Source organism: Anoplopoma fimbria, chromosome 15 (genome assembly GCF_027596085.1).
Source record: "Anoplopoma fimbria isolate UVic2021 breed Golden Eagle Sablefish chromosome 15, Afim_UVic_2022, whole genome shotgun sequence".
Taxonomy (NCBI): Eukaryota; Metazoa; Chordata; class Actinopteri; order Perciformes; family Anoplopomatidae; genus Anoplopoma; species Anoplopoma fimbria.
In genome coordinates, this window is record NC_072463.1 from 5,691,553 (window position 1) to 5,708,355 (window position 16,803).

Sequence of the window (16,803 nt, forward strand, 5' to 3'; positions counted from 1 at the left end):
AATGTATTAGCAGCCAAATCCAGTCATTTTCCTTCCTCCATTCGTGATAATGAGCCCAAGCCCGAGACTGGACTGAGGGCTGGGAGGCGGGGCTTAAGGAAATGCTAGTGAACTTGCTCTACGGGCCCCATAATGCAAAAGGTCCAGGTAATTCAATCAATCAATTACTCTGAAGTCAGACTTTTTTGCTTCATGCATTATTGAGCATCTTTCAAAGGAATGAGCGAGGCGCTCTATTCAGTTATCTTTGTGCATCCATGGGCTAACCATGCTGCCATCATCAGAAAATATGACATTTAAAAAGTAATTATTCTAATAAAAAAATGAGTCAGGTTACGTATGTTATCCTAATAAATGTCAGATTACATTTTCAGTTTAAAAATCAACAGAAAACTAGCCAGGTTTACTTTAAAGTTAACTTTTCTCTGACTGAGGTTTGGTTGAATCTTATTTTGTTTAATACTAGACTACAAGCACAGACTTGTTTTTACTTCAGAAATAATGCAATTCAATATTCTTAAATTGGTCAAACCATTGATTAACCATTTAAGCAATTCTATTTTAAATGTGCTGCTTGCTCTGTTAAATATCATTGACAAACTCATTTTAAGGTGTCACCTTGGCTATGGGAAATTGTGTGTTTTCTTCTGATATTTCAAAGACAAACAATTACTTGATTAGTTGTAAAATAAAATATAAACACAGATTATTTAGTAATGAATAAGAATCCATACAGCTGCAACTGCAAAATACTTGAGATTCATCATGTCATTCATACAATAAACAGCAGGATATGCATGTTAGTTTGATCATGATGCACTCTGTTATGTGAACATAACCAGTTAGAACAGGTTTGACGCCTCAGCCGCCGCCGCTGTGACACTCTGAGGGATGTCGGTTCAGAGTTCTCAATCCAAATCACAATTACAGGTTGAGACAGAAGTAGGCCAACATCTATAAAGAGGGGAAGGCACATACGGAGGCACTGCTGAGGGTTTAAATAATAAATATGAACATGGGAGGAGTGAAAAGAAATGAAATGAAATTAGAAGCATTCAAATGAAAAGACACTTAGACTGAGATTAAGGCGAGGAGGATGGAGAGAAAAGAGAAAGAGTGTTAAAAATCCAAGAAAGGTTGCTTTAAAATCAGCTGGGAGAGATAAAACCAAGAGGAAAAAAATGCAGGGAAGGAGGGGGAAAAAGAGCGAAAAGCGAGCCAGGAACAAGGGCCCCCGACACGATAAGAGACAGAAGAACATGAAAAGAAGAAAAGGAGAGGGAAATGAAAGGGCCGATAGTGGAGGAGATTAGGTTGAGTGTTGTAAAGAGAAAGAGCTCCCGGAGGCCTTGGCAGAGCTGTGATCCAAGCAGCGTAACCTCTTCATCTCTCGCCAGCTCCCTCGACATGACAGCTCTACCCATCTCTAGGACCCCAGAGGGGCAGCATGGGCACATTTGTTTGCCAAACTGACCCTACATGCCCCCCCACTACTCACCCTCCACCTCCATCACCAGGCCTCTGGCATATCTGGCCTTCCCACATCCATGTGGGCCCAAGGTTGGCCAACAGCTAGCATGGGTCTGGATCTAAACCACTGCATTGACCATGAGCAACAAATGTACCAGAATCTGTCATTTCATATTTTGTTAACAGCTAAAGTCACAAACGAGGACAAACCAACCCTCATTTAGCAATTTGACATTTAAGCACTAACGGCTTATTGAGTCCTTTGCTGCATTACATTATTGTTTGTGCAGTAAATTATTTTGTCTGCATCCACTTAGATGCAGATAAATAAGTTGTAAACACAACTTTGACTTATTATCAACTTATAAAGTGGTGAGCATGATGGCAAACAGCTGCACATCCAGCAGTTACAGAGCAACATAATCATACATTTGGTGTTGTGTTTCTGGACACATGAGTCCTATTTCTCTCTCTCCTTTCATCTCTGTTTTGGTCTCCACCAACTTCTGAGAAAAATACCTGTCCCCAAGTAGCTTGATGCTGATGAAAACTGCAGATTTGGGTGATAATTAACTGTGTTTATAACTATGACTGCACACTTTTCACTTTGCATTGACCCATATATATTGATTAGTGCAGCTTTAAAACCTTATTTCCTTTAGATAAGTCAATACATTTTGCTGTAGCCTTTTTTCTTTCTATAGAAATATAAAAAATTATAGAAAATGTTCAATTGGAAACAGGCTGATAAACTCTTACATTCTTATATCTATTCATTTGTTCAAAGGAAATACGGATCTTGAGACTTAAATACTGTGATAAAATAAACCAAAAGAAAAAAGAGAAAAGAAAAAAAGAGAATAGATGTGATGGCAAACAAAACGACAAAACCATAAGACGTCAACAAGAAGCACAACAGACGGGGGAACAAAGAGAAATCTTATCTCCAGAGATATACATTGAAGACTGAAGCGCTGTTGACTGTGGACCTGATCCCTGCATTGAGAGAGAAAAAAAAAACCTTCAAACCCTAACACATAAAAACGGAGATGTCTTATACCTGGGGCAGGTGAAGCAGATAAAAACTTCTGGGTTGAGATTTTGGGAACAAAGGCTAAAAACACAAAACAAGAGAGGTGCATAAATATAAACTCCACAGGTGAGACAAGAACCCCAGAGGGAATTTCAAACAGTCTCTCACATCCCAAGAGGAAAAGGAGACATCTAAACTCGACAAGGACAAGAATAGAAATCCAACTAAATATATTGAGAAAAGTTAAGGCTAAGACCAGAATAGTTTCCTGGATTCGGGCATCCTCCTCCTCCTGCTGCTGCTCTGCAGACAATCGCCTGACCTTTGACCTCAGCTTGTTTACAGCGCCCTGCGGCCTCTGCCTACACCTTCCTGTCAATACGCCACGAACGTCATCCTGTGCGCGATGTCTCCTGCCACTATTTGTGTTGTGCTGTCTGCCAAAATCCTCGGGCTCGAAGTTATCAGACAAATTTCCTCTCCTGGGTGAACCCCTTTTCTCCCACCGGCACATATGCATCAGGGAGAAATAACACACACACACACACACACACACACACACACACACACACACACACACACACACACACACACACACACACACACACACACACACACACACACACACACACACACTCATAAGCATTCAATATGTGTTGAGCATGCAGTCTGTCTTCAACTCTGTCCTCGAGACTTTGGCTAGCTTGTGCCTCGGGGATCGAAAATTTCCGCGGGGGAAGCAAAGTCGAGACGGACTGAGAAAAAAGACGAAGTCGAGGGATGCAAAATAAAGACGCCCCTAGACTGATTACAAGTCTTTCTGCTCTGTGATTCATCTTCTATCTCTGTAGGACACACAATTACACAACCTCACCAAAAGCGCCATGAAAGGCCACTAATCAGCAACCGGCTTCTAGGACGAGAGATGCTGCTCAGCAAATACAAAGAATCCATGATATGGGACCAGACATCCCATCTAAATATAGAATAGCACATTGCAAATAAAAGTAAGATCATCTTATAAATCCTGCTGTCTCTGTAAAAGTCCTGCAAAGCGAGAGGCAGTTCATTTAGCTCTGAAACACAAATCAAGCGATTTTTGAAAAACAGCTGATACATGAATGTTAAGATCCATGCCTGCTCTTGCACCACAGAGCTGCTGCCCCAACAGGAAAGTGATGAGAAACAAAGGAGGAGGAGGAGGAGGGAGGGCATGGGAAAAGGGGATGAAGGGTGGGGGTGACGTGCAGGAAGAGGATAGAGAAGCGTAGTGAGGAACTACTGATGCATTCTGGCGCATTTTCTGCTGCAGCACCCTGGGAATAACATGGAAGGAGGTCCCATGAGCTGCCCGCAGAGCATGCTGGTCCGGCCTGACACGGGGAGGAGAGGAGAGGAGAGGAGAGGAGAGGAGAGGAGAGGAGAGGAGAGGAGAGAGAGAGGAGAGGAGAGGAGAGACAAGGAGAGGAGAGGAGGAGAGGAGAGGAGAGGAGAGGAGAGGACAGGAGAGGAGAGAGAGGAGAGGAGAGGACAGGAGAATAGAGGAGAGGAGAGGAGAGGAGAATAGAGGAGAGGAGAGGAGAGGAGAATAGAGGAGAGGAGAGGAGAATAGAGGAGATGAGAGGAGAATAGAGGAGAATAGAGGAGAGAGAAGGAGAGGAGAGGAGAGGAGAGGCCCTGGGACTGTGGAGAGTTTTTCAGAGTAAAACTGGAGTGAGATCACAGCGAGAATCGGTTCAGGCTCTTTTTGGAGAGAAAGAACTCCCCCACTGCAGAGATGGAGAGAGGAAGCTGCTACAAGCCTGATAATCAAAGACTGGAGAAAGCAAAAGAAAAAAACTTAGTAGTGGCACAAGACCCCCCTTGTGATTCACAGCTGAACAAAGCGAGGAGCCACTGACTCCTGTTCCTGGATTTGGAAACCCACGGTTTTGTCAAATCCAGAAGTCCTAAACAACAAAATAAATCCAGTGTCACTTTCCAGGAGTGAATGTTGAGCTTCCTTAAATGTTGGAAAAACCGGCACGGATGCACCAACTCATGACAGGACAGCACTTTTCTGGGGTCAAAGGGCAAATAGAGGACGGTGTCAGCTGAAGCTCTTTTCAGAGTTCACAGCACTAATGTGTGTCAACAGTGATGGATAAGACAGCACTGACAATAAAGAGAACAAAGTATTTTCTGTCTAGAGGATAGATAAAGGTTATGAGTCGACCCCTGCCTCTAAAAACATCTCGTCCATCCCTCCTTTTATAAGCGTGTTAGTCTTATAAAGGAATATACAATTACGTAATCTGAAATGAAAGCCCATGCTAATAATTCTTTCCTCACTGATCAATTTCTTGATTGTTTTCTGAATCTGCAGTTCATCCAAAAAAATAAAAAAAATAAAACATTTCTCAGAGGTCAAGCTAACAAGTAAGGGCTTCGACTAACAGTCATATTAACTAAACGGTTCATTATTGATTAATCCGGAGCTAAATTAGCTGAATGAGCTTCATTAACTAATTAGCCGATTGTTCCACCTTCTGAAATGAAAGGATTAACTTCTTCTCATGGTCTTGAATAACTTTGAATTGAATTCATTTAATATATTTAATTAATCAATATATTTAAAAGGTAGTGTTTTCTTTCACGAAAAGCAGGAAATATTCACATTTGCTGGACATTTTTGATAAAAAAAAATGACTTGAGTGGTTTATTGATTATCAAAAAAATGATAATAATCGTTGAATCTCCTGTGCTCCTCATCTTTACTTCAAAACTCTTGTTTTGTCTGACCAACAGCCCAAAAATCCAAAATATCCAATTCATAATGATATAAAATAGTCAAGAAAGGCCGGAAATCCTCACATTTGAGAAGCTGAAACCAGCAAATATTTCCCATTCTCGCTTGATAAAATGAGCTTCACGAACAATCGTTCATCAAAACTGTTGCAGATAAATTTTTCTGTCAACAAAGAAAAAGAGAAATGTGTCACAACCAGTAATCATACCGAGAAGTGACACAGTGACATCCATTCTGTTTGAGTGACAGGCGATCAGCAGAGAGGAGCTGAGTGCCACCACATTAATGATGCAGATTATTATTTTATAGAAAAGTAGGCAGACTTCCATAAAAATAAATAAAAAAAAGATCCTCATTGTAATTCATTCATTCATTCAGCTTTTCTGACTCTCAGCCTTCAGGGTTGCTCAGTGAAGCCTTTTGTATATCGGTCAGACATCAAGTGCCGTTAGCCGAGTTCACACATTCTAATCACATTCTACATTTGAACATTTGCAAACACTCTCATATGCTTTTCTATTATTGTTTCAGGTATGAAAAATAAGACAAAGCAGACAGCTTCTCTCATCTCCTGCAAAACCCCACTCGCTGTGCACTTTGGTGCAACCTTAGCTCCTCTTGCTGTGAGTCGTATCGATTTCTAGTCTCGATGCTGCTGCACTGTGCACGGTGGAAGGTGCTGTGGAGCGGCACTGACCTTTATCAAAGTATGCAGATGCTGGATGGAGGGGCAGGGGCAGCAGGGGCACCTTCAATGGCACCCGAGACCGTCACCCTGGCAGGCGGGAATGAAATGAGAGCAGCGACCTGTATTGAACGCACCACTCTTCATCTCCCTTTCAAATACAAATCTACAACCAAAACTACGTACAAACGGAGTGAGCCGTTGTGTGGAGACGCTGGTAGAAGAAGAGATAGTCGTGATTAGAGCGGAGACTATGAGTCGATTAATTGGTTGGTCAATTGACAGAAAAATGATCTGCAACTATTTTGATAGTCGATGTATAGTTAAGGTTTCTAGTAGGAAAAAAAAACTAAAAATCACAACTTCCAATATTTTGAAATGAGATGATCTGCTACTTTTTGCAATATTTAAAAAGTAAACTGAAAAAAAATTACTTTACTGAGTGAAACAAAATGAAAATAAACCGAATCTTTACGTTTTGGATAAAACAAGCTACTTGAAGATGAAGAAAAGAGAAGAGAAGAAGTGTTCTGTATTTTTAGTTCCTTTTTTTTAAAGACAAAATCGAAGCAGCAAAGGTTGAGATATTCTTATTTGGGCACCAAAAACACATTGCTTGCCATAATAATTGTGTCTGTGTATTCAAGTGTTTCAGTCAGGAAGAAATTATTTGTAAAATAAGCTAACATGTCACAGGAGTCAAAACAGAATCAATATGGCAGCAGCTCCCAGCAGGCCACACTTTGCTGCTGCTCTGGTGTGTTTTCAGTTTTAGTTCCTAGAATTGGTAAAGCTCCCACAATGCTAAATCCTACATTTCCCACAATGCAATTCAAAGCATATGCTGCCTGGTAAACACCCACGTCCTTCAAACACTACACCTCCAGTTTGCAATATAAGCTTCCTGTTTGAAATGCCATAACCCTGATTTCCTTTTCTTGGTTTACCCTTTTTGTTGACACACTTCCACAACCCGTGACGTCAAGCAGTCGAAATCGCAGCCAGTAAAAAGTTCCCACATTATCCTACTTTTCACCACCAGGAGGACGACATGAAAAGTTTTTCCCAGCAGGCAGTTCCTATTTACAGCACTTCTGATATGACTGAAGGCGAAATCAGAGTACTTGAGCTGTCTACTCATAAACTAGCTCACACTAATTAAAGAAAGACATCGAATGCCACAGAACACTCAGGTTTCAGGCTGTAAGCAGCTCCCTTTGCACTGCAGCTGGTTCAGTGTTTTGCACAACAGTTTTAAGGGTTATTATCCATAAGTAGGGTGTCAAAATTAAGAAAATAAGGTTTAAACGTTTTAAAAATTAACAGAAATATATCCTCTGGAGCTGAATACAGTTTAAAGGGTAAGTTCACAAAAAGAAAAATATTTCTCAAACAGTGATATCCAGACAGACAGATAGATTTGGTTTAATTAGCAGATTTTAAGATATGTTTTTCTAAGATTTCAGCTCACATCCAAATACAATTGGGTCAATATTGTTTTTCCAAAATATGTGCGTAAACGAGAGACTGACGCCCAATGAAACACTCGTACTTTACTATATTACTAAAATGAACTACGTATCTTAGGGTTTAATCATACTCATTTTTAAGCTTTATCATATTATCTTTACTTTCTGACCCGGTTCTTTAATTGTATTGTGTCCAATGTAATGTAGCTATTTTGAATGCTTTAAATGCTGGTGCATATATATTTGGGGGAAAGATCCCTAAATCTCTGGAGGATCCAGTCTGTGAAAGTATAACCATTTTAAGTTACTAACTTAAAATAAACTCTCCTCTACAAACTTGCTCTATCTACAAACTTGCTCTATGACTCACTGTATGAGAGCAGGTGCCATGTCCTTCTTTTTTTAAGAATAAAACTGAATTATAAAACAGTGGAGTGTTTATTTGTTAAAACCTTGTAGCTAAACGCTTTGACAGTGGGTCAAACTGATGCACTTACCTCCACCCTAACTCTATTACACTGGAGACACTGTCAAAAGTTTGGGAAGCCTGAATATATGATCCTCAGTCAGATTTACACACAAACACTCGGGGGGGGGGGGGGTGCTCAGAGCTGGCGACACGCCCTGCACTGAATCGTGTTATAAATAAGCTTTAACTTAATTGCATTCCCCCAACTGGGAGGAACAAATGCAAGGCCAGCATATTTATTGCTACACAGACTAGGTGTGTGTGTGTGTGTGTGTGTGTGTGTGTGTGTGTGTGTGTGTGTGTGTGTGTGTGTGTGTGTGTGTGTGTGTGTGTGTGTGTGTACAATATTTGTAAGGAGGAACCACAATGAGTTTGCTCCTCATGAATCTTCCAGTACAGTATGTCTGTGGATGTGTGAGGACCTGTGTTTTTATGTGAGATAACAGACTGATCTGATATTATATAGCAGAAGAAAATATGTAAGTAGTACAGAAAACAATTTCATGCCATTTTACAGCCAATAATTCCTATCAAACATGCATTCACTAAATTAAACCAATCAGATTTTGCCACAATCTTCCTAAGCCAATCATCTCGTGGATGTCAAACTTTATATAACTACTATTCAGTGCTCAAGTTTCCTTCCACTCATATTCCTGTAGTAACCATGGTAACCATCATTTCCCACCTGAAATATTACTACTTCACTATGGGGTTTAATCACCAAAGACTCTCCACAATCTCCACATTTCCGACTTTATGGTGCACCATGTCACAAATTTGTTTAGCTAACACGCCAAACTAAGACAGTGAACATTGTAAATATTGCACTTGCTAAATGTTAGCATTGTCATTGAGCATATTAGCATGTTGATGTTAGCATTTAGCTCAATGCACTGCTATGCCCGTGTACCGTGGTTATATGTAACATTGATGTCTACAAAACGTTCACTCGTAAACCATATTTTACCTCGTTTTATCAAAGATGTCTGCACATGATTTAACTTCGGCAAGTTACCAGATCATTACATCGTGCTTTTCTTAAGTTGCAACAACTGAAATAATTTAGTATTTAGACCTGATTGCATCACAAAACCAAAACCGTCCAAAAGAAATAGCCACGTGTGAGTCAGTTTTACTTTTTTGTTTACAAGCCCTGGTTTACTTTTAAACTGTAATCGAGCAAATACAAAAATACTACAAAACAAACAAAGAAAACAAACCATGATTGCACCCTGAGGCACGGTTAAAAAATACACAGACGCATTCCAATTATTGAGAGAACAGAAAGTATGAGGCTCGCATGAATAAAACAAGAGAAGTACAGCGTTGAATACAATTAGCCGAGCTTGAGATGGTCCCGGTTGTGTGAGAGGGCCGACTGCAGGGAAACCTTGCAGGGTCTGTAAAAGTGCTGGCGGGGGGAAAAGCTGAGTAGTCAGCAGGATGAGGACCAGCGTGGACATGTGTCCTGTCTATCATGATCATGATTTCAAGAGATATGAAAGTGGCCCTATTATGCTATTTTCCGGGTGCATATTTTTATCAAGTTACAGTTAGAACATGTTTACATGCGTTAATGCTCATAATCCTCCTTGTTTTTCTCATCCTGGCTGTCCTGCAGCACCTCTTCTCACCCTCTCTCCGAAACGCTCCGTTGTAACGCTTGCTCCTCCCTCCAGAAAGCAAAGTCTGCTCTGATTGGTCAGCTAGCCCGCTCTGTTGTGATTGGTCAAAAAACTCTTCCTCCTGTGCTTCAGCTCTGTCTCTGTCTTTTGTTGTTTGAGGGCCAAACTAGCCGGAAGGAGTTTTACGTAACTTCTGTAACATTGTGACCTCATAAAGTTACGGAAGTGAAGGAGAGAATTCAATGGAGCCGTTTCAGGCAGCTCAGGAGCTTCTGAGGGGGAGGGTAACTCCTTTTAGGCGTGGACTTCAGGTTTTACACTCTACGGACCTTTTACATGTACAGAAATATATATAACACACTAAAGAAGAGGGATAAAGTGGAAAAGCATAATAGGGCCACTTTAAGGTAAAAGGTTGGCCCTATTAGGTGTGGTATAGACAGCAGAGTAAAGGATTAATCCGTGCATCATATCATGAACATAAAACAAACCCCCCCCTCCCGTGTGATGCTATTTATAAAAACACAAGGCAGGTTTACAAGCACAGGAGAGTCGTGTTCATACAGGCGTGATCACAGTGGCAATTACTTTAGCTGATTCCAGTCCGTCCGCTGCACACCACTCATTTGTTTATGAATCCATCAGCGCCTAGTTAAACACCCGTGTCTCCAGGGACGGAGCTCCTCCACCTAGCAGCTGTGTTATCTTCTCCGGGTCAAAGGAAACAGCAGCAGGCAACCTCAAGCCATTTAATATTCTCAGAAGCAAACTGGCTCCATACCTGTGGTTACCAACGTGGGGGGTCGGGACCCTTTAAAAGGGTCTCTGTAATAATCTAAGTGGTCACAAGAGGATTAAAAATGTTTATATATAAGGGATGTTTCAGGCTGGGACTAAAAAAAAAAGTTTGAATCCTGATTAATCTGCCGGTTATTTTCTAGATTAATCGTTCTGTCTATAAACACAATCCCTTGTGTTGTGCTGACAGCAAGAGTCGATAAATCAAAAAGTTGCCCTAAAAGAAAAAGAAAAAGCAACAATTTTGATCATCTAATATTAAATTAATTAATTTTCTCAAATGTAAGAATTTGCAGCTTTTGACTGTTTTATTGTAAATTAAATATATTTGGGTTCTGACAAAACAAGCTTCTAAATTATTAGAAGCATTTTATACTGTTTTCTGATATTTTGATGTTCGAAAACCATGAATAAATAACTCAAAAGAATAATCAACACATTAAGCAAGAAATCAAATAATTGTTAGTTGCAGCTCTGTTACCATGCCACTCTGAGGCTACAGTAAAACCTGGGATAAGGGGTCACAAATAGACATTGCTCATTTTAAAAGAACCTCTTCTCTATAGACCATTTCAACAGAATTCCGTTACTAGGCAACAGCTTGGGTCAAAGTTTACTTCCTGTCAGCTGATGTCATTTTACAAACACTGAAACAAGAAGAAAAATTGGGACACATTTTGGACGTTTTAACTGGGTAATGGTTTGTACCAGTCATTCAAAACATGGGTCCGAGAACAGAATTTCTTCCATAGTCTTCATTTAACATTTATATCTGAAGTACACCTTTAAGCCACATGAGAGAGCATGAGTGGTCGTATTGTTCTGATTATTGTAGCCTGATTATTGAATCTAATATGAAAGGCTGTTTTACTGATGAGGGGAAATGAAAATAACCACATAGCCTGTAAACTGTGTCTGAGTGCATTTATTTGGACTCAGTTATAGAGTATTTAACATGTTTATGTTTTCTATAACGCATGCATAAAACTAAGTTGGGATTTATTAGACGTATGTCACTTCGAACATGTCTGGTTTATTAACGATAAGATAACGTGATGCGGAAATGTCAGTAGAGACGCTCAGGAAGCACAAATTAGCGTTTTGTTTACAGATTTACAGATGAGGCCTTTTGTGAATTGGGTCGCGATGGTTTGTCCTTTTTTTTCAGGAAATACAGGTTGAAACCAACACAAGGAAGTACTCTTTAACTTCTTTCCCTGTATAGTTTAAATACCACTAAGTGTAGATTTAAGAAGCTTGATGAGGTTCATATCCGTTAGCTCGGAGCAGAGGCACTGCCACCAAGAAACTATTTAACTTCACGCTTCGTGCTGAGAACTATTGTCTGGCTAAGAATTGGAGTGATGTATTCCAGAGCTCCAGATTAGGACTGTAATAAATTTCCACTCTGGTTGATAACAATGGGCCCAAAGTGTGTCAAAGGAGATTGAGAGTCAATGCCTCGTAAAACATGGCGAGAGAGAAAGGAAGAGCAGGAGAGCTGGAGCATTATGGGGTCTAATTGTCCTAAAGGACATCAGAGAAAAACCCCTCGGCCTTTAGACAGGGAGCAGCCTCTGATCTCATTTAGTCCTCACAATTATCGCTGAATTAGCAGCAGTAGGGAGAACTGCTTTAACCGTGTGCCAGTGAGGGAATCCTTCTGTTATTTCAACATTTATGCAAAATGGAAATAAACACAACATTTCCATTGTCAAATTCAGTTTGAATATGAATGTGAAAACAATGGAGGCAAATAAATTCTGTATTTTTTCGTGTCGCGAGCGTGAAAACGACCCTGAGGAGAGCTTTGAAGGCAGCGGAGGAAACATCATTGTAATTATGCCTTTTAGCAAATATTCTACACATTCAGCCCCTTTGTTTTGTGTATGGAAATGTTCTCATGAATCTTCCAGTATGCTTCTGGATGAAGCTGTCACTTCCACTGCTCCTCTTTGTCTTTTTTATGGATGCACACAGAATCAAATTCATCACTATCAGAGTGTAATTATGGAAATTTCTGGAGATTTGTTGGGAGTTCTGTAACAGCAGTCTGCCATTTCTATAAAAAAAAAAAGGTCCAGAAGCCTCTGAGGGGGGATGGAAAGATTTTCATATTAATACCCGTGCGTGTTCATGCATATGAACAATTTTCATTGTTTTAACTGCTTACTGCTGAATAATGGCCTGTATGTTTAGAGATATCTATCATTACTCTATAGTTAGTACATTAATCAGCACTGACTGTGTGAGTTTAGCTTAATATCCACAGTATGTCTTGTGCCGTCCCTCTGCAGTTAAAGCCACATCTTGCTAGTGTGTCAGTGTGCACATATACCGTACGTCAACAAGACCATTTTCTTGCCATTTATTCTACAAACTGTGAATCTATTCAGTCATCATATTATTATTTTTTTGTAAGCTCACAGCCTCTTCTTTGCATGACGATACTTAGCCTACGTCTGCTGCTGGTTTGAGTTGGTTTAAAGGAATTGTTCCACTTTTTTGGGAAATACACCCGTTTGCTTTCTTGCTTAGAGTTTGATGAGAAGATTGACGCCACTGATGACTTTGTTAGTTTTTTCTTTTAAAGCACTAATTATTTCAACATGCATTCTGTTTCTACTTTCAGATCGCTGGTGTTATCAATTCATCGTTAATATTTTTCAATTAATGAAGAGGATGATGAGGGAATTGACATGACTGAATAAGAATAACACTGGTCCTTACATAAAGTCAGATTCTTCACCCAGCTCCTTTTAACAGTAGTTCTAGGTGTTTTATAGAGACTTTCTGAGGCGATAATTACTTGACCATAAAGTCAGGGTTCTCCCGGATCACCACGGGCATGTATCAGCTCTCAGCATGTGAGCGGTGCTGCACTGTAAGAACATCTAACTCGCAGTGCGATGCGCAACACAATGAGCAGATCGATAGAGCAGCATTCCCTCACAATGCCAACAACACCACCGCAGTCTCATAATAATAGTCTTTCTCCACATCTCTCCCCCTCTACTCCCCTGGCAGCCTTCAGGCCTGGCCCATAAAGCATCTCTCACATAAATCAAGCAAAAACCCTGAGAGCTCAGCGGGCCCCAAGAGCATGCTGATCACCCCGACACTACTTCCCCCCCGCTGCCGGTCTCCTGGGCTGCCTCAGCCCTCAGGAACCAGAACCCCGGAGCACGGACCCTGCCAGTGAGCCACAGCACGGCTGAGAGGGTCCTGATTGGTGGGGGAAGGGGGATGTCACAGGGGGATGTCACGGAGGCATGTCACTTTGATTCAGTGCCTGCAGACCAATGTGTGAGATGCAAGCGGATGCAAGCTGTGAAATAAACAAATCAATATTTCTCAGGCACACATGCCGGTATCCCAGAGCACTGCCTTACATGCACGGGACAAAAAGCTGAAGTATCATTCAATACATGGCCCCGATACTATTTTGTGCTACAGTACAGTCATTGCTGGTATTGCAACATTGCCAAATATGCCCACTCTGTTGTAAGACTATGTTTTTTAGTGTATTTTTGTACACAGATGGTAAGCTGACAAGGCTACATAACATACGCAATGCACATAAAACATCCCTATTACTCTCAAAAAAGCTTACTACCAAAGCTTTGTTAGCACGACTGCACCCAGAAGGAATCAAACCTCCAGTCTTGTCTTTTGTTAAAACACGGTCTGCCTACTAACCTCAAAAACTGCCATGTACTGATTATGAAATGAGCCTGGCCTTTGACCTCTGTTGATGTAATGTTCTCTTTCTCTTTGTAACTGTTCCTATTCTTCCATGCTGCTTTCTTTCAATTGAAGCAGACATGACACAGAAACAATAACAAGAAAAAAAGAACAAAAATCCAGAGTTCCATAAAACAAAAGCAGCAGGGATTAGAGAGGCGAGGAGGTGTTACTTAAGGACTTCCTGTTTCCACAGTTGTGTGACGAATCCCAAAAGTTGAATCCCTATTGCATGCGACGCACACAGATTTGCTACCAAAGCGCTCTGATGAGAGCAAAATCTCTTGACAGGAAAACAAGGGGATGTAGAGTGCACGCTCAGATGAGAGGGTACGCTGTCTAACCATGTGAAGAAGAGAAGCGTTTAAATTTCACAGTGATGAGTGCAAGCAGCACATGAATAGGTTACCAAAGTATGTTCCAAATTAAATGATGTCAAGAGGCAAAGAAGACGACATTCTTTGTATCAAAAGCAAAACCCTGAATGATACGCGAGTCTGGCAGATTGCTGAATAGCTTTGAAGCTTGCGTTCATGTCTTATATACTGGAGCTATTGTTTGACAGGTTTATCACCATCAAAGTGCAAAAATAAAACACAATCAAATCAGTGGGATGCAAATAAACGGCATGCAAAGAAAACAACTTGCACTTATTACTTTTGCAATAATCTTGGTTAGTTAAAAAATCTGCAATAATAAATCGCCAACAACACTATAATAGAAAAGCCGCTGCCACATAAACGTGAGAAAATAAAGAGTAGCTGTCTTACCAGGTCTCGTCGTTTTTGAATTCAAGCTCTCCGTAGGTGTCTTCAAAGTCTTCACCTCCTCCTTTGGCGAGTCCTTCCACGCTGCGATAAGGCACAACGACTGTCCCCCTTGCTCCAGAAGTCCTCAGCACTTTCACTTCCATAATACCCATGCTCTCGCTGACGTGCAGTGAGCCGCTCTCGAAGGTGAAGATGCCCGAATGATCGTCGTCCAGGATGGTCACGGTGGCCACAGTGGGGAAGCCCAGCATGGCCTTCGGGTACGGGAGACTGTTGGGCGACAGCACCTCGTCCTCCGTCTCCAGGACACGCAGATTGCTGAGCCGTACAAAAAAGTGCTCGTCCTCTTCAAAGATGTCGTCGTCTATGATGCCAATGTTTATCTCCCTAAACATCTCTCCTGGTTTGAAGACCACCGTACCCTCTGAGAACTCGTAGTCTGCCCCAGCGTTAGCCGAGCCGTCCTCCGTCTTATAATCCACGTAGATCGTCTTGTTGATGTCGCCGCCCTTTCTGGTGACGGTCAGGATGGCGGCGCCGCAGTTCTCGAGGCACTGGTAGATTGCAGGCTCAAACGCAATTCGAGACACATACTCTTCCGGCTCTTCCACGTGAACCTCCTGCACGCTGACGCTCTTCTTCGCCTGCTCTGCGACGTGTTTCTTCAGGATGTTTCCAGCGCCCGTCATCATGCGTGTAGCTTGGATGCGGTAGAAGGCACGGCTCTTCTGCTGGTGCGAGAGAGCGTAGTAGTTGGCCATCTCGACCAGCTGATCCAACTCCTTCTCCGGGTGCTTCTGCTTCAGGTCTTTCAAGATGCGGATCATGTCGCGCCGGGACTCGTCCACCTCTTTGCTCTCGATCAGACCAATGAGATTGCTCGTCGCTCCTCCGTCCATGAAGTGAGAGTTGACCATCTTGCCGTCCATCTCGATTCCCTTGGAGCGTTCTCCCTCCGTCTCAATGATGACACCTCTGTGTTTGTCGGTGCGATACCTCTTGTGCATGAACTTGTAGAAGAGCAGTCGTCTGTCCGCTACCCACGCAAGAAGTACGCATATGGGGAAGAAGGCCAGTGTGAGTAGACCCTCCCAGACCTGGACTACATTGGGAGAAAACACAGCCAGAATCATGTAGAGCCAGATGTAAGCAAAGACGCTCCAGCCGGCAGTGACAAAGAAGACTCTGAGGTGTTTGATCTTGCGTACCTCTCCTTGGGGAATGACCGACACACAGAGGCCAACGATGACAAACATATTGAAGGCTGCGCTGCCGACAATTGTGGCCGGCCCGAGCTTGCCAGCTTCGAATTCATGTCCACAAACCTCAATTAAAGTGAGCAGAATCTCAGGGGCGGACGAGCCCAAGGCCATGAGGGTGAGGTTCGAGACCGTTTCATTCCACACCCGAATCGTGGTGGTGGTTGTTTCCCCATTGGGCCTTTTGATGACAAGTTCCCTCTCTTGGGAGGTGATGACCTCAATGGCCGCCATGAAGCGGTCGGCAATGATGGACACTCCGAGAAACATGTAGATCATGGCCACAAAATACACAATGACCCGTGCGATCTTGTCTCCCATGGAGGGATCCTCGGGATACCAGATGGGCAGGATGATCCCCGGATGACACTTGGAGTTTCCCCCGCAGGTGGCATTGCTGGGAGTTACTAGAGGGCTCGGAGTGGTCCGGGCCTCTGTACAAAGGAAGGCTACAGCCACAGAGACCAGCCCCAACCAGAGGCAGGCTGACGACCCCGGCTTCACAGGCCTTGAACCCTCCATGCACCCTCCTTCGTCTCAAGGGTCCTTACCACACTGACAGTCCCCCTGGGATCCAGCACTGGGCTGTGCTTTTTCTCCACCACCACCTAAAACACAACAGACAAACAACAGATCTTATGGATGTAATACTGTTTATATATACTTATTAAAAGACACAAAGAGTTCGCT

The 16,803-nt window shown here is 42.2% G+C and overlaps 1 protein-coding gene across 7 annotated transcripts in view; it reads right to left on the bottom strand.

Moving 5' to 3' along the window:
• The window catches only part of slc8a3 (solute carrier family 8 member 3), a 97,998-nt gene extending 81,506 nt beyond the window's left edge, over positions 1–16,492 (bottom strand). For all 7 annotated transcript variants that reach the window (XM_054613491.1, XM_054613490.1, XM_054613487.1 and 4 more), the window contains exon 1: positions 14,855–16,492. In XM_054613491.1, the coding sequence (XP_054469466.1) occupies positions 14,855–16,434 (1,580 nt within the window). In that variant the 5' untranslated portion in view covers positions 16,435–16,492. The remainder of the gene's footprint in view (positions 1–14,854) is intronic.
• Positions 16,493–16,803: the final 311 nt, after the last annotated feature.